This window comes from Staurois parvus, unplaced genomic scaffold (genome assembly GCF_062004578.1).
Source record: "Staurois parvus isolate SC_StPar_1 unplaced genomic scaffold, SC_StPar_1.0 ptg001065l, whole genome shotgun sequence".
Taxonomy (NCBI): domain Eukaryota; kingdom Metazoa; phylum Chordata; class Amphibia; order Anura; family Ranidae; genus Staurois; species Staurois parvus.
The window spans coordinates 1122608-1143755 of record NW_028318861.1 but is presented as its reverse complement, the minus strand read 5'-3'; the positions used below and the strand labels follow the sequence as shown (position 1 = coordinate 1143755).

At 45.0% G+C, this 21148-nt stretch overlaps 1 protein-coding gene across 1 annotated transcript in view; it reads right to left on the bottom strand.

Moving 5' to 3' along the window:
- Positions 1 to 21148, bottom strand: part of JMY (junction mediating and regulatory protein, p53 cofactor) — a 93241-nt gene that overhangs the window by 17708 nt on the left and 54385 nt on the right. Inside the window, exons 4-5 of the mRNA XM_089658367.1 lie at positions 20355 to 20524; positions 9210 to 9375 (exon numbers count right to left, since the gene is read on the bottom strand). Of these exons, the coding sequence (XP_089514493.1) occupies positions 9210 to 9375; positions 20355 to 20524 (336 nt within the window). The remainder of the gene's footprint in view (positions 1 to 9209; positions 9376 to 20354; positions 20525 to 21148) is intronic.

Here is a 21148-nt window from a genome sequence, read left to right as displayed (position 1 = left end):
CTATGTGCACTGGTGCGCAGCCATATTGGAACAGGAAGGGGTCAAACCCAAACTGTTCCCACAAAGTTGAGAGCATGAAATTGTTCAAAATGTCTTGGTATGCTGACGTCTTAAGAGTTCCCTTCACTGGAACTAAGCGGCCAAGCCCCACCCCAAAAAAACAACTCAACACTATAATCCTCTCTCCACCAAACTTTACACTTGGCACAATGCAGTCAGGCAAGTACCGTTCTCCTGGCAAATGCCAAACCTAGACACGTCCATCGGATTGCCAGACAGAAAAGTGTGATTCGTCACTACAGAGGACACGTCTCCATTGAGTCCAGTGGCACCGTGCTTTAAACCACTGCATTCGATGCTTTGCATTGCCCTGTTTTGATGTAAGGCTTCGATGCAGCTGCTTGGCCATGGAAACTCATTCCATGTAGCTCTCTACGCACTGTTGTGCTAATCTGAAGGCCACTGAAGGCTAATCTGAAGTTCCCAGTTACTTCCACTATTTTATAATACCACTAACAGTTGACCATGAAACATTTAGGAGCAAGGAAATTTAATGGATGGACTTATTGCACAAATGGCAACATATCACGGTACCACGCTTGAATTCACTGAGCTCCTGCGAGCGACCCATTCTTTCACAAATGTTTGTAGAAGCAGTCTGCATGCCTAGGTGCTTGATTTTATACACATGTGGCCATGGAGGTGATTGGAACACCTGAATCCAATTATTTGGAGAGGTGTCCCAATTCTTTTGGCAATATAATGTATATTTGCATCATGAGAATGTACGTCTTGTAATAACAGAGAGGGCAGGGCAAGAAAAGCACAGAGATTGGTTGGAAAAAAATACAACCCATTCAGTCAGTTCTCCCTCCAATAAAGCTCAGGCAGGAGACTTCTAGAATTCCTCATTGGTTGTGGCAGAAGTAAAAAAAGTGCTGGATTAGACAAATGTTTCCTGATTTCTTTGTACACCTTAGGAAAAGACCTGGCTTCAGTGCTGTAGCAAACTGGACAAACAAGGAAAAATACAATTTTTTTAAAACTATATTAGGCCCCTTTCACAAGGGCAATCCGATCAGGTCCACCCGTCAGTTTTTTGGGCGGACCTGATCAAATGGTCTATGCATCCCAAGGATAGATGAGAGTAAAGAGACTTGTGTCACCCGCCTACCTCCAGGTCCAATCGGTCTGCTTAAAGGATCGAATCTGAGGGTAGTCGGGTGTAAAAGGACAGCGGAGTCTGTTTACTCCCAGCCACCCATAGAGCATAATGGGCTCTGTCCGTGTCCGCTCTGCAGAAACTGAACAGACACAGAGGTGTCATCTGCCCGCTTTGCTCTGATCAGCGTGGGATCTGTCAGCTGATCCCCTGCTGATCAGAATGGAATCTGCCCCATGTGAAGGGGGCCTTACTTGGTAAATGTGGTCCAAGTACTGAATAAAAATTCAGTAGTTTTACAAGCAACACTAAAGCAAGCCATACGTGTTTATGTTTCTCTTGGTCTGCCTGCAAACACCATGGATGGAGGAATTTCTCTTGCAAGCTGTAATGTTCACACAGCCACTACTTGAATCCCCACACAGTCACTGCATCTGATAGGATGAATCACTGTTCAGACAAATATTTCCCTCCAGGTTTCTTTAAATTGTAGCTGCAAATCTGTCTAGCTTGGTGGTATGCCAGCAGGGCGCCCACAGTTCAAATTTAGGACAATTCAGGATTCAGACAAATTTTCTGGCACAGCCAGTATGGCAACCAGAACTGTGCAGAGATCATAATAACATATACTTGTCAGTTCAGGCCTTATTAAATCATTCAATACCATGTGTGTCATTTTGTTCGTTAGGGAAAGGTTATGATCCAATCTAAATTTGATTTGTTTTTATAGCAGACCTGAGGTCAAATTTAGATCCGAACTCAGATAAGGATAAAATGGAGACTAAATGGACTATTATAAGCTGTAAAGAAAGGTGACACATCTATGTGTAGAACAAACTTTTGGCAATCATATTCCTTTAGGTAGAAACATTTTAGACAATACTTTGTCTTTAAGACACTATTTGAATATACTGTATAATATATCTCTTATAGAAACATAGTTGTCTACACACAAAACAAGAACCACTCTCCATTTACATTCAAATACATCAAAGTCAAAGAGCTGGCTTACACAAAATGTACTGTTTTATCTGACCTTTATAATAACAATAAAAACTAGTAGAACATATCTGTCACAACACTGGAATGCTGTATGCATTGACTTAAATATAAGCCATGACTCATCTTTACTGTAAGGCTAGGCTGTCATTAAAAATGATTCTGAAATGCAGGGTGATATAATTAGACTCAAGGGAGTCACGCTAATCAAATAACTGACACCCCGTTTTATCTTCCTTGTTTGATATTTTATAGACTGATAACAGATGATGATCCTCAGCAACAATAGACGTTTTCTGCCAGTAAATTTCAATGATTATAGCAATGTTTGATTTTGTTTTTCCTATTTGAAAAGATGCTTCTAACAAAGGTTAACTAACATTTAACTGAAATGCAAAGGCTAGCTTTAAAATGATGTGCTGCTTAAAGCAAAACTAAACCCTCCTCATCCTTTACAGCCAAGGAAGCTGCCATCTTAGCCTCTGCCTGATCTACAGTTGTCATGGTAGTGCACATGTGATCAAATACGACACCAGCCATTTGATGGATTGACAGTTTGGTTGAGAGCACAAGCAACTGTAGTGGGCATGCCTTGAATTTAACCTGTTTTAGGAAGCAGTTAAATGAGAAGTATTACCAATACTTTTTTTGGCCATACTTCTCTTCTGGATCACAGAAGTGCACTTATTTCTGCAGTCCTGTGACCCAGATTGAGCAGACAGCAGGCTAAAACCCAATGTTGGCAGACATCACAGATTTGTTCCAGTCTCTGGATGTACCCCAGAAATAATGGAGGGATCTACTCAAATGCCTGACTAGCAACTGGCTCAGACTCTCAGTTTTGCCACTTTAAGAGTGACGACTTCTGATGCTGTCCTCATGGTTGATTGTTAGACTGTACCCTGATTGGGAGACCCTAAACCAAAGGAAAAGAAGTCAGTGTGGAAGGGACAGTGGAATTGCTCTGAGCTCCAAAACACTGATCAACAGCTGAGCTTCCTCTAAACATCTATGTGCTCTGAACTAAAAGGAAATCCAGGACTCCTTGCCAGTCTGCTAGGTTGGCATCAATACCTTTCAGCCCATTGGGATAAAGATCTTCTCCAATTCTAGCACCAACTGGACATTCATAATTTCAGGACCAACCTGGTTTTCCGGAAGGATGCAAGAGTAAATCCAGGGAGCAAGACTGAAGCCCATGCTAACAAAATGTTAGGTTGCAACAGTGTGGATTCAAACTGGGCATAGAGGACTGCCTTGAAGAAGGCCACCATGAAGCGAATACCCTCATGCAGAATCAAACACAGGGGTGAGTCATGGACCACAGATAATGTTACTTCAACCAAAGGGTCAGAAGTGTTTTCTGCAGAAGCAAAATGTGTGTCAGAGCATGGTTAGGAACAGATATTCCAGGTGGTGCAACAGATCCATAGCTGTCTTTTAGAACTTCAGGATTCAGCCATAGCTCTGCAGAGTCTGCACTGTCCTCAGGACATTAACTGCCAGCCTGTCTGCGGATTGTTAAGCAGAAGCAGGTTATCCAGATATCCAAAAACGGGGATCCCCTGAACTCAAAGAAGGTTCAACACCTTGGTGTAAACCCATGGCGATGTAGCTAGGTCAAAGTACAGAACCACAAACTGAAAAACGGCAATTCTGCTAATACAAAATGCAGATTGCTCCGGTGTGGTTGGAAAATGGGAATGTGCAGGTAGGCATCTTTGATGTCTACCAAGGCCAAAAAGCCCATGATGACGAAGAGCAATCAGTGACTGGACTCCATATAAACCGTTTGTACATAAAGAAATTTGTTTAGGTGTTTTAGGTCCAAAATGGTGGGTACACTTCCATTCAGTTGTGGAACAGTGAACAGGTTGTAATAATAATGCTGTTGCCATGGCTGCTTTCCTGTGGAGGGCAGATTTTATACTGGATAACAAAAAGTAAGGTGAAAACAAGGCATGAAACTCCAGCTTGTAGCCTCTGGGCACAATATGCTGGATTTGAAGAAGTGAGGGAGCCCCTTCACTGGAAAGAGGGATTTCCTCTTGCCTTGAAGGATCTGGGAGTTCGGTTCCTTTTACAGAACGGAGTGCAGTGCTTTTGCATAGAACCATGAAGCTTGGAAGGGACAAAACAATGGCTTTACCGTCTTCTTCTGAAGCAAAAGTGAACTTTTGTCTCTAATGATTTTGTGGAAAATGTATCCAAGGCATTGTCAAATTGGCATTCCTCTCAAAGGACATTCGTTCCAACTGTTTCTCGTAGGGAGCTCCGCCGACCAACACTTGAGCCACAAAATGCATTCTATGTGAATGGACATGAGACCCAAATGAGAATGTTCTCAGAAAGAATCTCCAAACCAGAGCACAGATCATCCTGTTCTGAAGGCCACCTGCTTGGCTCAGACCAACAAAGCATGACAGACCCACTACGTATAGAGGACTGCCTGACCACACCTACCATGGAAAAGAATGATTTAGGCCTCATTCACAGGGGCATACTTTACAGGTGTTCTGTACATCTCTATGCAGGATTCAAATCAATTGGGACACAGCCGCTGCTCTCAATATGACATCTGTACAGATCCCCAAACCTGCACTGTCTGTGCTTGGGGACCTGCACGCAACTGCATCCACATGGCTGTCTATTTGAGAGCAGCGGCTGTGTCCGGAACACCTTTACATCCTGTCTGGGCAAACATGGCCCTCCCATGGTCGTAGACTTAAGTACTGGGCCAACTGCAGGGGGGCGGATAAAGACTTTGTCAGGGTGTGCCAGTCTTCATACAGGAACTTTGGAGTATGAGGATGTAGCAGTAAGGTCTTGACTGGCTTTGGAGCCTTCCAAGAGCTTAATACAAGAACCTGGGTCCAGAGGTTTCTGGTTGCAGCATGCAACCTCTAAATCTCTCGACGACGAAAATAGAAAAAGCTTGTAATAAAGATGGCCAGATAAAAATATCTCCTTAGAGACAAGCACAGTGGAGGAAAGTGACCCAGATAAGAGTCAGGAGAATCTTGACACCAGTGAGGATAAAAGTCAGTAATAAAGTCAGGTAGAGGGCCAATGCTGGAAGAGTTTGTAGAGGGATGCACCATTCCCTTCTTTTCACCATGTGTTCAGCTAAAGTGCTTGCCAGGGGTACTCACAACCTGGACATGGTGTAAAATTTGGAGGGGAAGGCCCCTTGGTATCCTACCACCTGAAGGCCTTAGGGCCCAGAAGCAAAAGAACCACCTGTGCTGCTAGTAACTAGAGGGAACTGTATAATGGTGTTCTGTGGCTATTTGGTAGGAAAGGACTATACCATGACAAGATGGTGTGTACAAATGCATTATGTTCCTGAGGTGGAGCCACCCATGTGCAGGGGAAAGTAACCCCCATAAAAAGGCAAAATCCCATCAAAATGAGCCAGTTTGGAATATGATCAAGGTGCCCATTTTGACTGCTTGCCTTCCATGACTTTGTATGGAAGCTCATGGCCAACTAACCCTAACAGCTGCTGCTACTTCTCAATGCCCAAGAGCATAAGTGCAGTGCACTGGGACCCTATGCAGTCTTCAGATGCAGAGCTGTAGGTTCTAGGGACCCAGCTCAATTCTTTACTTCCAGTCCCATTCAGACTATCCCCTGCGGGTGTCTTCAGGGTCCCCTGCAGTGGACCATGGTCCTGGACCTGTATAGCACCCCACAAGCTCTCTCAAGCTCCTGCAGTAGTGTGCCAGGGTAAGTGCTTCCCATGGGGTTCAGTGCTAGCTAGCACCATTACAGGCCTTCCCTGCTGTTATGCAGGGTCTTGTTACAGTCACTCAAAGCTCTGTGATGTTGGAGGCAAGGGATTTGAATACTGCTGTGAAAAAGAGCCTTCTGTTTAAGCAGCAGAACACCAGAATGAATCTCTAAAAGATCAATTTCAATGGACAGTAGCCAAAAAGTGAAGGTAAGCTGGAAGTGGGAGGAGCTGTGAAGGGCTTGGTTTCAGATTTGCTATTTGCCACTGTCCAATCACCTGCAAGCGAAGCAATATCTGAACAGTGACTGCATCTCTTAGGTTGCAGTCACTGTTTGGCTGGCCATTTTTCATCCATCTCCTTTGACTTTTCTTTTGAGTTTTGCTATGCTGGGTGGTGCAATTAGGGAAATTCACAGTTTGAAGTTCAGCTGATTCAGCAGGAATCAGCCAAAATTCAAACAGTGTATGGCCAGCTTATAAGGCTCCCATATATGAATTCTCAGAGAATAAAACAAAGTGAGAAAGATCTGTGCTTAGGATGTGCATTATATCCTGAAACATAGGAAACAGAAAAAAAGATGACAATCTCTGTATTTTATAGATTATGAATACTTTATAGGATAAGTTCCGTTTGACAAAAATAATAAATGCACATTTTTTTTGCAAGCAGAAAAATGCCTGTAAAGCATTGCACCAGCGATCAGCAGACCAGTCAGTATGTCTGCTTGCCTGTACAGGATATACGGGCAAGCAGATATATGGACAGGAAGAATCAATGAACTACCACAGCGCACCACAGTCCATTCCATTGAGAGGCTGTTGGGACTTGTAGTTCATTCATTCACAGAACGCTGTGAAAGAAAGACGTGGCCATGTGGGCTGAGCCACGCACAGTCGAGCGGTTTTTAAAAAGTGACAGCTAGCAGGGGAACTTCTCCCCATAGTGCTGTCACAGGGTGGGGAAATCGGGCATCGGCTGCAGCATTGGGAACACGTTACATGTTCCACCCTAAAAATGGGTGGAACATACAGTCATGGCCGAAATTGTTGGCACCCTTGATATTTCTCCAGGAAATCATGTATTTCTCACGAAACGTATTGCATTAACACATGTTTTGCTATACACATGTTTATTCCCTTTGTGTGTATTGGGACAAAACAAAAAAAGGGAGGAAAGAAAGCAAATTCGACATAATGTCACACAAACCTCCAAAAATGGGCTGGACAAAAGTATTGGCACCCTTTCACAACTGCGGATAAATAAGAATGTTACAAGCATGTGATGCTCCTGTAAACTCACCTGGGGCAAGTAACAGGTGTGGGCAATATAGAAATCACACCTGAAAGCAGATAAAAAGGAGAGACGTTCACTTAACCTTTGCATTGTGTGTCTGTCTGTGCCACACTAAGCATGGACAACAGAAAGAGGAGACGAGAACTGTCTGAGGACCTGAGAACCAAAATTGTGGCAAAATATCAACAATCTCAAGGTTACAAGTCCATCTCCAGAGAACTAGATTTGCCTTTGTCCACAGTGCGCAACATTATCAAGAAGTTTGCAACCCATGGCACTGTAGCTAATCTCCCTGGTCGTGGACGGATGAGGAAAATTGATGAAAGATTGCAACGCAGAATAGTCCGGATGGTGGATAAGCAGCCCCAAACATGTTCCAAAGACATTCAAGCTGTCCTGCAGGCTCAGGGAGCATCAGTGTCAGCGCGAACTATCCGTCGACATTTAAATGAAATGAAACGCTATGGCAGGAGACCCAGGAGGACCCCACTGCTGACACAGAGACATAAAAAAGCAAGACTACAGTTTGCCAAAATGTACTTGAGTAAGCCAAAAGCCTTCTGGGAAAACGTCTTGTGGACAGATGAGACCAAGATAGAGCTTTTCGGTAAAGCACATCATTCTACTGTTTACCGAAAACGGAATGAGGCCTACAAAGAACAAAACACAGTACCTACGGTAAAATATGGTGGAGGTTCAATGATGTTTTGGGGTTGTTTTGCTGCCTCTGGCACTGGGTGCCTTGACTGTGTGCAAGGCATCATGAAATCTGAGGATTACCAAAGGATTTTGGGTCGCACTGTAGGGCCCAGTGTCAGAAAGCTGGGTTTGCGTCCAAGATCCTGGGTCTTCCAGCAGGACAATGACCCCAAACATACGTCAAAAAGCACTCAGAAATGGATGGCAAAGAAGCGCTGGAGAGTTCTGAAGTGGCCAGCAATGAGCCCAGATCTAAATCCCATTGAACACCTGTGGAGAGATCTTAAAATTGCTGTTGGGAAAAGGTGTCCTTCCAATAAGAGAGACCTGGAGCTGTTTGCAAAGGAAGAGTGGTCCAAAATTCCGGGTGAGAGGTGTCAGAAGCTTATTGATGGTTATAGGAAGCGACTGATTTCAGTTATGTTTTCCAAAGGGTGTGCAACCAAATATTAAGTTAAGGGTGCCAATACTTTTGTCCAGCCCATTTTTGGGGTTTTGTGTGACATTATGTCATATTTGCTTTTCTGCCTCTGTTTTATATTTGTTCCAATACATACAAAGGGAATAAACATGTGTATAGCAAAACATGTGTTAATGCAATACCTTTTTTGTGTGAAATACTTGATTTTCAGGAAAAATATCAAGGGTGCCAACAATTTCGGCCATGACTGTATAACATGTTCCCAAAGGTGAACTTATCCTTTGCTCCATGCGCACTAGCTTAAAAAAATGCTGCTCCTAGAGAAGTTTACAGTTTTGCATGTAATATGTAAGCAACAAATGTTATCCTATGTGTCCATGCACACTAGGTAGTCTAGAGACTTTAAGATCAGTGTTTACAGGCAGAAAGAAAAACCCTTCCGTTTTGCATTTTTTGGAGCACTAATCACTCCTAAAAGCTAGTAAAAAACCGCTCAAAAGCAGCATTTTTTCTGCCAGGAGCTTTTTTAAGTCAGTGAGCATGGAGCCTAAAGCTTTGTGGGGAATGTAGGTTATAGTGACAGGACAGAATTTTTGTACAAGTTTATGATGAAGCCAAACCAAACTCTTTCCAATAATGTAACATTAACAATATCCCTTGTTGTCAATCTGACACCTTTGGTTGTCCTCTGAATAAAGACATTTTGGACATCTTCAATGACAGGCTCAGTATGACGTAAATCCCACACATACCAACAGAAGTTAATTCACCCAACACCCTGAGCAAATATTTGATCCACACACTACAGTTCCACTTTAAGTAACTGGGAATAAATTTACATTTTCAGGGTTTTAAAGATTTTAGTAAATAGACAAAGTACATAACAAAGGAAATTTACCTGACATCTGGCGTTTGATGCTCTCTAGCTGAGCTGTAAGTAGTAGCTCCTCACATTTGAGAATCTCAAACTGGACTTCATATAGCTGAAGCTGATGGGTATAATAATCTGCTTCTAATCGGTCTAACACAGCTATTGCTTCTTCTCCACCATGTAAACTCTGCATCTAAAATAGTAAAAAAAATATTAAGATTAGCTCAAAGGACTGCATTAAACAGAACCTTGCCGAATAAGGGTATCATTGTTATATGAATATGTTTGTCTTATGTGCTTCACTGGCAATTGAATTAAAATAAACATACAACAGCCTGGAATAGGAAAGCCTAAAAGCAATAGGTTCCTGGCGTGGAAAAGATGCCAATGCTCCAATAACAGCATTTAAAGCATTTGCGGACACACAGCTTCAAAAGGCCATTGTAATACAGCCTATAGAATTGTGTGTCTCCTTTATCTTCTCAGGTTCCCGCTGACACTCATGGCCCCCCCTTCCTCCTGTCGGGTGCCCCCATAGCAAGAAGCTTGCTATGGAGGCACCCAAGCAGGTGCGCTCTGGAGCCATTAAAACCACTTTACGGAGTAGGTGGCAGTCTGCGTCCATAACAACCAATGACTCATCAGGATTCCCTGCTGACAGTTGAATGTAAACAAAATAATGCCGGGATTTAAAAACAAAAAAAAAAGGCCACATGTCCTCAACATTGGAGGAGGGTGTTTTTGGGCAGGGGGGCACAAGGGCCTCTTTCCCACAACCCTGGACAGTGTATGTAGGGGTCTCCAGGCAGGGCGCTTTAGATCCAGCACCCCCCCCCCCATGAAAATGAATATGGGATACTCACTCTCAAAAGGAAAAAAGAAAGTCCGCACCCGATGCTGGGTCCCGCCGTCTGACAGATCCACTTCGTAGCTGCTGCTAAATGACCCCTGCCCCCCTGTGATGTCATTGATAGGGCATGCTGGGTTGATGGCATCACAAGGGGATGGGGGTCACCGGGTGGCCTCGACCCCTTAGTTTATTTCGTGGCAACTACAAAGCTGAATCGTGAATGAGGATTGATCTAGACTGAGGGACAATTTTTACAAATTTCTTTTAATATAGACTTATCAAAAACTGTCTCCTGACTATATTTACATTACTTTTTTTTTGAAAGAGTAGAGGTACTATGTACCCCATACTCATTCATATGGGACGGGGGAGGGTTAGGATCTGGGGGCCCCCTTGTTAAAGGAGGCTTCCAGATTCCGATAAGCTCCCCTGCCCACAAATGGGCGGGGGGGGGGGCTTAGACCCCCACCCAGGATGTGGTGTGGAGTTCCCCTCATAATCCAAACCAGAACTAAGGGTCTGCAATAGATTTGGGGGGACCCCATGCAGTTTTTTTTAATGATTCATGCCAGCATTCTTTTGTTTACATTCAGCAGTCAGTGGGGAAATCCCTGGTGGAAAATCGCTCCTAAAAACGCAAACCAGAGAGGCTTTTCTTTCTGATCCTAAACACTGAGCTTAAAAAAATGCATCTAGACTACAATATGTGCATGGACACACAGGATAACATTATTTGCTTTTAGGGGCAGAAAAAAACCTCTAAATGCTGCTGCTAGTAACGTTTTTTAAGATAGTGTGCATGGAGCCCATAGCTGGCGGAGAAAGACGAGGAGAACTTACTGGGCAGAAAAAAAGGCAAAAGAAATCATTAAAAACTGACTCCAGCTCCATGTATTTTAGGTATTAATGGTGGTGGTGGGGCTCAGAACTCTATTGCTGTCTGTGAATCCACTAGGGAGATTTCCCTTAAAGGAGAAGTGTAGCCGAAGCTTTTATGGCTGTACTTCTATGGATCACAAGAGTGCAGTTCTTTCTGCACTCCTGTGATCCATTGTCAGCCGACCCAGGCTCGGGATTGAACCCGATTTTTACAGTTGCGGTTCACCAAGATGCCTAGACCAGCAGATGGTTCAGCTTCTCAGTGAGCCGATCCTGTCCCCTGTACAGACCGGCGCTCCAGTGAGTGTTGGAGAGGCACAGCAGACAGCCAGTGACTGACAGTCACTGGCTCTCTGTTCACTAAGGACTGAGAACCAAGCAATCAGAGGTCTTTGATTGCTCAGTTCTCAGTCTTAGAAGCAGTGGGGGATTGATGCTACATCCACCTACATACAGTTGTGTCCAAAATTATTCAACCCCCACTGAAATTGAGTGTTTTGGCCAGTTTGACATTGCTTTTGATCATTCAGTCATCTTGCTTACATTTACATTAAAGAGGCACTTGTAGGTCAGACAAATATAACATAACAGTTATAATGAAATAACCACAAATGTCTTTTCTGTGCTCACAGCATTATCAGTTTTATTCAACCCCCAAGTGACATTCAATCTTAGTACTTAGTACAGCATCCTTTTACAGTTATAACAGCTTTTAAACGTGAAGCATAGCTTGACACAAGTGTCTTGCAGCGATCTACGGGTATCTTCGCCCATTCTTCATGGGCAAAGGCCTCCAGTTCAGTCACATTCTTAGGCTTGCGCACTGCAACTGCTTTCTTTAAGTCCCACCAGAGGTTCTCAATCGGATTTAAGTCTGGTGACTGCGATGGCCACTCCAAAATGTTCCAGCCTTTCCTCTGCAACCATGCTCTAGTGGACTTGGAGGTATGCTTGGGATCATTGTCCTGTTGAAAGGTCCAACGTCTCCCAAGCCTCAGGTGTGTGACGGACTGCATCACGTTTCCATCCAATATCTCCTGGTACTGAAGAGAATTCATGGTACCTTGCACACGCTGAAGCTTCCCTGTACCTGCAGAAGCAAAACAGCCCCAAAGCATGATTGACCCTCCACCATGCTTCACAGTAGGCAAGGTGTTCTTTTCATCATAGGCCTTGTTCTTCCTCCTCCAAACATAGCGTTGATCCATGGGCCCAAACAGTTCTAATTTTGTTTCATCAGTCCACAGAACACTATCCCACAACTTTTGTGGTTTGTCCACATGGCTTTTGGCATACTGCAGTCGACTCTTCTTATTCTTTGGAGACAGCAAGGGGGTACGCCTGGGAGTTCTGGCACGGAGGCCTTCATTACGCAGTGTGCGTCTTATTGTCTGGGCTGAAACTTCTGTACCCACATCTGACAAATCTTTTCTCAGTTCCTCAGCAGTCACACGGGGACTTCTCTCCACTCTACGCTTCAGGTAGCGCACAGCAGTCGAAGTCAGCATCTTCTTTCTGCCACGACCAGGTAGCGTTTCAACAGTGCCCTTTGCCTTGAATTTGCGAATGATGCTTCCTAAGGTGTCTCTTGGTATGTTTAACATCTTTGCAATCTTCTTATAGCCATTGCCCTTCCTGTGAAGAGAAATCACCTCTTCTCTTGTCTTCCTGGACCATTCTCTTGCCTTCACCATGTTTGTAACCACACCAGTAAATGTCTAGAAGGAGCTGAGTATCACAGTCATTTTAAAGCTGCCTAATTGGTGCTTATTATGCTTGATTGCTGCTCGGTGACATCCACAGGTGTTTTCAATACCTGATGGAAAGCACCTGTATGAACCTCTGTTCTTCAGAGTGGTAGTCTTTAAGGGGTTGAATAATTGTGGCAATGAAGAAACCACATAAGAACCATTTACTACTGTATTACATAAACAATTGATGTCATTTTAGTTGCATTTGGGTAGTTACAACGTCCTTGTAGGATTTGATTCTGAATACAATTCCAAATGTACACTATAGTCCCTAAACCCCTTTACAGCATTGGGGGTTGAATAATTTTGGACACAACTGTAAGTATAACTATTTGGGTTATTTTTTTAAACCCCATACTTTTATTTTAACTGTGTTTCAGCGACAGTGATGTGTCAACATGAAAAGAAATGTGGGGAACCAGGGGTCACCAGGACAGGAAATCACACACGATATTGAAAACTCCCATCACTTTTTGGCCCTCTGTAAAGCTAAATAGTTTTAAAATCAGATCAAAAGCACCATAACCAGATACAAAATTTACAGAGAAACAAAAATAGCAGATGGTGCTTAGTTGACCACTCAGCTCAGTGTCCTATTAAGAGTGCCACCAAAATTTGGAGGGTACGTAGCACTGGCAAGCTGCGGAGTCAATGCTTTTAAAACATAAAACCATCGAGACTGCTATTCCTGTAACTCATCATCTGTAAAGTTAACTATAAATGTTATTTTTGTTTCATTTAATTTTTTATTGTGAGCAAATGTACTGTTATTATTATTATTATATGTTTCCTACTGGGAGGCTTAAACTGAACCTTTGTTGGATATCTGCATTATTGTTACTTCAGTGTAGTTCGATATATGTATCTACTTCCATGACATTATATTTAGTCACAGTGGCACCAGATAACACCTTTGACTCCCTGTCGATGGGTCAGAATTTAGAGGAAAACTCCCCAATGGAGACCTAGAGTGCAATGCAAACCACATTTTATACAAAACAGAAGGACAACAGAATCTTGATTATAATAATGAATCTATGCAAGTCTATTATTTGCTTACTAGACTGTTTTCATATCTCTGGTGGATAATTTGACCGCGTAAAAGCAACTTTAGAGCCTATTGCAGGGGACTTTTGTTTGCTTCAAGCAGGTTTTGCATGCCTACACAAACCTATAGGAATGCAAATCCCATATGCAGGAAAAGGTCAAATGCAAGTTAAATGCACGTCAATGAATTCTGAATGCATGTCAAACTGATGCCACCAACACATGCCAAACAGCAGACCCCAACGTTCCTGGATACAAGTCTGCATGCTTCCTTCTAAAGTTAGTAGTCTACGATGTTTGAGAAAATTCAATCTGAAGAATTAAAGTTGCACCCTGTATCCATACAAAAGCAATGAATTAAAAGAGGCAACATGCAATTCAACATCAATATCCAGCTTATATGAAACACATGAGCCTTCATCTTACAAAAGGGAATTAAAAAAAAAACAAACAAAACACACCAACCACATATTTGACCAGGCACCACATCAAACTTAAAAACAACACTGAAAAGTTAAGTACAAGGCCATCATGTTCTGAAGCAGACCAGACTAGCAATAATAGTACAGCATGATCTAAAACAGAACACACTATCTCAAAAGGAAGACTACTAAACCCTCAAGCCAAGTTCTAAAAGTTCGTTTTTCAAGTTCTGAAAGGCTTCTGGATAAACAGTGAACTAAGCTCTCAGCACCAAAAACTCAAAGATCGAACACTGAAGACAAAACATTTACAAATAAAAACTTTCCAAATACACTAAAAAGAAGGCTAAGATCAGACAGGCAAAAAAAGGCAGTTGCACTACTAAAATCACCAGTGATTAATAGCTAGTAGTATAGGATTGCTATGCATTTACAACAAATGGCTCCCTATAGAGCAGGGGTCTCCAAACATTCTAAACAAAGGGCCAGTCTATGGTCCTTAAGACTTTAGGGGAGCCAGACAGTGGCCAGAGGGCATCGGTGGGAGAAAACATCACCACATTTGGCATTACGGGGAGGAATAGTGCCCCACTGTTGGCATCATTGAGAGTAATAGTACCCCACTGTTGGCATCACTTAGAGGAATAGTGCCCTATTGTTGGTGTTGAAAAATGGTGCCCCATTGTTGATGTTTGGAGACCACTGCTTTAGAGCAAGGCATACAAGCAGCTTGTAGTAGTGATTAATAAATATTCATGCAACATTCCAAATGTGTGTTATTGTTACTACAATCTACTGCAGGCTACGGGCCTCACTCCACAGGGAGCTATTGGTTCCAAATTTGTAGCAATTGCTACTACTAGTGAATAATCGCCACTCTATCGTACTACTAAACATCGCCTGTACAGTTGCAAGAAAAAGTATGTGAACCCCTTGGGATTACGTGGAGTTTTGCATGAATTGTGCATAAAATGTGCTCTGAACGTCATCTAAGTCACAACAATAGAATAACACAGTCTGCTGAACATAATACTACACAAACATTAGATGTTGCCATGGTTTAATTGCACATAACATGTAAACATTCACAGTGCAGGGAGGAAAATGTATGTGAACCTTTGGACTTAATAACTGGTTGACCCTCCTTTGGCAACAATAACCTCAACCAAATGTTTCCTGTAGTACAGTGGTTCTCAACCTTTCTAATGCCGCGACCCCTTAATACAGTTCCTCATGTTGTGGTGACCCCCAACCATAAAATTATTTTCATTGCTACTTCATAACTGTAATTTTGCAGTGGGAGGAGTAGTGCCATGTCATTGGTGTCAGTGGAAGGAGTAGTGCCCCATCGTTGGTGTCAGTGGGAGGAATAGTGCCCCATCGTTGGTGTCAGTGGGAGGAATAGTGCCCCATCGTTGGTGTCAGTGGGAGGAATAGTGCCCCATCGTTGGTGTCAGTGGGAGGAATAGTGCCCCATCGTTGGTGTCAGTGGGAGGAATAGTGCCCCATCGTTGGTGTCAGTGGGAGGAATAGTGCCCCATCGTTGGTGTCAGTGGGAGGAATAGTGCCCCATCGTTGGTGTCAGTGGGAGGAATAGTGCCCCATCGTTGGTGTCAGTGGGAGGAATAGTGCCCCATCGTTGGTGTCAGTGGGAGGAGTAGTGCCCCATCGTTGGTGTCAGTGGGAGGAGTAGTGCCCCATCGTTGGTGTCAGTGGGAGGAGTAGTGCCCCATCGTTGGTGTCAGTGGGAGGAGTAGTGCCCCATCGTTGGTGTCAGTGGGAGGAGTAGTGCCCCATCGTTGGTGTCAGTGGGAGGAGTAGTGCCCCATCGTTGGTGTCAGTGGGAGGAGTAGTGCCCCATCGTTGGTGTCAGTGGGAGGAGTAGTGCCCCATCGTTGGTGTCAGTGGGAGGAGTAGTGCCCCATCGTTGGTGTCAGTGGGAGGAGTAGTGCCCCATCGTTGGTGTCAGTGGGGGGAGTAGTGCCCCATCGTTGGTGTCAGTGGGGGGAGTAGTGCCCCATCGTTGGTGTCAGTGGGGGGAGTAGTGCTCCATCACTGGTGTCAGTGGGGGGAGTAGTGCCCCATCACTGGTGTCAGTGGGGGGAGTAGTGCCCCATCACTGGTGTCAGTGGGGGGAGTAGTGCCCCATCACTGGTGTCAGTGGGGGGAGTAGTGCCCCATCACTGGTGTCAGTGGGAGGAATAGTGCCACATCATTGGTGTCAGTGGGAGGAATAGTGCCCCATCATTGGTGTCAGTGGGGGGAGTAGTGCCCCATCATTGGTGTCAGTGGGAGGAATAGTGCCCCATCACTGGTGTCAGTGGGGGGAGTAGTGCCCCATCACTGGTGTCAGTGGGGGGAGTAGTGCCCCATCACTGGTGTCAGTGGGAGGAATAGTGCCACATCATTGGTGTCAGTGGGAGGAATAGTGCCCCATCATTGGTGTCAGTGGGAGGAATAGTGCCCCATAATTGATGTCAGTGTGGTGGAGGGGAGAATAGTGCCCCATCGTTGGTGTCAGGGGGGGGGGGAAATAGTGCCCCATCGTTGGTGTCAGTGGGGGGAGGAATAGTGCCCCATCGTTGGTGTCAGTGGGGGGAGGAATAGTGCCCCATCGTTGGTGTCAGTGGGGGGAGGAATAGTGCCCCATCGTTGGTGTCAGTGGGGGGAGGAATACTGCCCCATCGTTGGTGTCAGTGGGGGGAGGAATACTGCCCCATCGTTGGTGTCAGTGGGGGGAGGAATACTGCCCCATCGTTGGTGTCAGTGGGGGGAGGAATACTGCCCCATCGTTGGTGTCAGTGGGGGGAGGAATACTGCCCCATCGTTGGTGTCAGTGGGGGGAGGAATACTGCCCCATCGTTGGTGTCAGTGGGGGGAGGAATACTGCCCCATCGTTGGTGTCAGTGGGGGGAGGAATACTGCCCCATCGTTGGTGTCAGTGGGGGGAGGAATACTGCCCCATCGTTGGTGTCAGTGGGGGGAGGAATACTGCCCCATCGTTGGTGTCAGTGGGGGGAGGAATACTGCCCCATCGTTGGTGTCAGTGGGGGGAGGAATACTGCCCCATCGTTGGTGTCAGTGGGGGGAGGAATACTGCCCCATCGTTGGTGTCAGTGGGGGGAGGAATACTGCCCCATCGTTGGTGTCAGTGGGGGGAGGAATACTGCCCCATCGTTGGTGTCAGTGGGGGGAGGAATACTGCCCCATCGTTGGTGTCAGTGGGGGGAGGAATACTGCCCCATCGTTGGTGTCAGTGGGGGGAGGAATACTGCCCCATCGTTGGTGTCAGTGGGGGGAGGAATACTGCCCCATCGTTGGTGTCAGTGGGGGGAGGAATACTGCCCCATCGTTGGTGTCAGTGGGGGGAGGAATACTGCCCCATCGTTGGTGTCAGTGGGGGGAGGAATACTGCCCCATCGTTGGTGTCAGTGGGGGGAGGAATACTGCCCCATCGTTGGTGTCAGTGGGGGGAGGAATACTGCCCCATCGTTGGTGTCAGTGGGGGGAGGAATACTGCCCCATCGTTGGTTTCAGTGGGGGGAGGAATACTGCCCCATCGTTGGTGTCAGTGGGGGGAGGAATACTGCCCCATCGTTGGTGTCAGTGGGGGGAGGAATGGTGCCCCATCGTTGGTGTCAGTGGGGGGAGGAATAGTGCCCCATCGTTGGTATTAGTGACACAAATGATGGGGCACTATTCCTCCCACTGACACCAATGATACTTACCTTGCTGACCCCTGCTCCAGCCTGGGCTCGCTCTCTCACTTACCTGTCAGCTGTCTTCCTTCTCTGGCCGCTCTCCTCTTCACTCGCTCCCTCGGTCTTCTTTGATGTACGCGCGCTGCCGCTTGGCTCCTCCTCTCCAAGCTCCACCTCCTCGCCGGTGATTGGCCGCCTGTGTGCCTCTCCTGAGCTACAGTTCCGGTGGCCAATCAGCGGCGAGGAGGCGGAGCTGCTGAGCGATACCCCGGAGGTGTGGCCGGGTGACAGCAGCGTATCATCCCGCCCACACATCGCCGGAGACTGCAGCGGTGTCTCGGTTCCTAAGACCATCGGAAATATGTGTTTTCCGATGGTCTTAGGCGACCCCTGGGAAATGGTCGTTCGACCCCCAAAGGGGTCGCGACCCCCAGGTTGAGAACCGCTGCTGTAGTAGTTGCAGATCAGACCCGCACAACGATCTGGAGTAATTTTGGACCACTCCTCTTCACAAAACTGTTTCGGTGTAGCAATATTCTTGGGATGTCTGGTGTGAATCGCTCTCTTAAGGTCATGCCACAGCATTTCATTAGGGTTGAGGTCAGGACTCTGACTGGGCCACTCCAGAAGGCGTATTCTGTGCTGTTGCAACCATTGTTTTGTTGAATTACTTGTATGCTTTGGGTCATTGTCCTGTTGCATCACCCATCCTCTGCGGAGCTTCAGTAGGCGGACAGATGGTCGTACGTTTTCCTGCAAAATGTCTTGATAAACTCTGGAATTCATTTTCCCATCAATGACAACAATCCATGCAGGCCCTGAGGCAGCAAAGCAGCCCCAAACCATGATACTCCCTCCGTCATGTTTTACAGTGGGGATGGGGTTTTGATGTTGGTGTGCTGTGCCTTTTTTTCTCCACACAGTGTTGTGTGTTCTTCCCAAACAACTCAATCTTGGTTTCATCTGTCCACAGTATATTTTGCCAGTAGTGCTGTGGAACATCCAGGTGCTCTTTTGCAAACCTCAAACGTGCTGCAATATTCTTTTTGGACAGCAATGGCTTCCTCCGTGGTGTCCTCCCATGTACTCCATTCTTGTTTAATGTTTTCCTTATTGTAGATGTGTCAACAAAAATGTTAGCATGTGCCAGAGATTTCTGTAGGTCTTTAGCTGACACTCTGGGATTCTTCTTTACCTCATGCAGCGTTCTGCGCTGTGCTCTTGCAGTCATTTTTACAGGACGACCACGCCTAGGGAGAGTAGCAACAGTGCTAAACTTTCTCCATTTGTAGACAGTCTGTCTTACTGTGGACACATGAACATCAAGGCTTTTGGAGATACTTTTGTAACCCTTTTCCAACTTCATGCAAGTCAACAATTCTTGATCGTAAGTCTTCTGAGAGCTCTTTTCTGCGAGGCATGGTTCACATCAGACAGTGCTTCTTGAAACCAGTAAACCCAAAACAGGTGTGTGTTTTTTAAGGGCAGGAAAGCTGTCAGCAACACATCCAATATCATCACACTGATTGGAGCCAAGGTTGGCTCACTCCTGGCTCCAATTAGCTCTGGGAGAAGTCATTAAGCTAGGGCCTCACATACTTTTTCCTCCCTGCACTGTGAATGTTTACATGTTATGTGCAATTAAACCATGGCAACATCTAATGTTTGTGTAGTATTATGTTCAGCAGACTGTGTTCTTCTATTGTTGTGACTTAGATGACGTTCAGAGCACATTTTATGCCCAATTCATGCAAAACTCCACGTAATCCTAAGGGGTTCACATACTTTTTCTTGCAACTGTATGTGAGCCTTACTGCTAGCCTAGTGGTGTTCAAAAAGAGAAGACGCCCAGGAAGTACACACAACTATATTCTTTTGGTCTTGTACTACACACTTCTCTACTTAGCCATTGGGGATTCACTTAGGACAAACACAAATAACAGAACAATTTGTTCTGATTTTCACCTGCAGTTGCATTAACAGCAAAAAATGCTTTAGTCCTTAATGCCAAGTCCTCAAAATTTTTTAGCTATTTTGACCTTCTTTGACTTGTTTCAATCCATTCTTTAGTGCAGTAGTTCCCAATCTCAGTCCTCAAACTCCAGCAAGGAAATTTCCCTTCGATAAAACAGCTCTCGTGAATACCAAGCCACTGACACCCATTTTAAACACCTGTGCAAGGTGAAGGAAATACTGAAAACATAACCTGTTGGTGGTACGTGAGAATCAAGGTAAGGAAACACTGCATTACAGTATCCCAGAGTGTGGCTTTAAGGGGTTCAGCATGTGCACCTCAGAGTCCACATATTGTAGAAAGGGCCTAATTCACAAAGCTTTATACAAGTCTACAGGATGTTAGTGCCAGCTGTAGAAAGTCCCCATTTTAAGCCTATTACCAAGAAATTACAGAAATGATCTAAAAATATATCTTAAATATTCATTAAAATATCATTCATCAAGAAATGTTATATCTTACTGATACTAGCACTTTTATGAAAATGTACCAAAGCCTGAAACATTACCTCTTCTTTCAGTGCATGTTTCTTTTGTTCTAGACAAATTTCTTTTGCTCGCATCAGTTGTAAAGTCTCCTTGGAAACCCCATACTGAAGCTTTTCCATGCGCTCCACAGCAGCTGTCCAGGCTGTCTTCCCGAACTTCTTTTGGTCAGCTCTCATGCGATCATACACAGCTTTAATCACAAAGTAGTATTATATACATTAATCATCTACCTAAACCAATTTACAGAGGACTCAAATAAAAGTGATTGCATCAGGAAAATCAGTCACAACCTGAAATTATCTCCAACTACCCTTGTAATGAAAGACAATAAGAACACCATCATCATCGATACAAATGATTGTGACAGCTGCAACTTTGTCAGTCGCACCTGTTACCCCAGTTCTAAAGTTTAGTGCTACTAAACAACTTCTTGGTTTCAGGTTTGTCAAAAATCATAATGGATTCAGTTCACTTTAAATTCAAACTGTATACAATAATTAAAGTTACATGACAAATAGACTTTAAAGTTCTTTTGGTCCTACTTCTCCTGTGGGTCACAGGAAGGCACTTATTTCTGCACACGTGACCCAGATTCAGCTGACAGTGGGCTAAAGTGTGCTGTTGGTTGACATCACAGAGTCAGTGCAGGCATCCCGATGAGTGATTGGCAGCTGAGAGCCTAAACCAGCCTCTCCTGCCCCCTGCACAGATCAGAGCTCCAGTGAGCGCTGGAGGGGTACAGCACAAAGCAGTTATTGACCGTCACCACTTTGGGCTCACAGTGCACCTGAGAACTGAGCGATCAGCGGTCCCG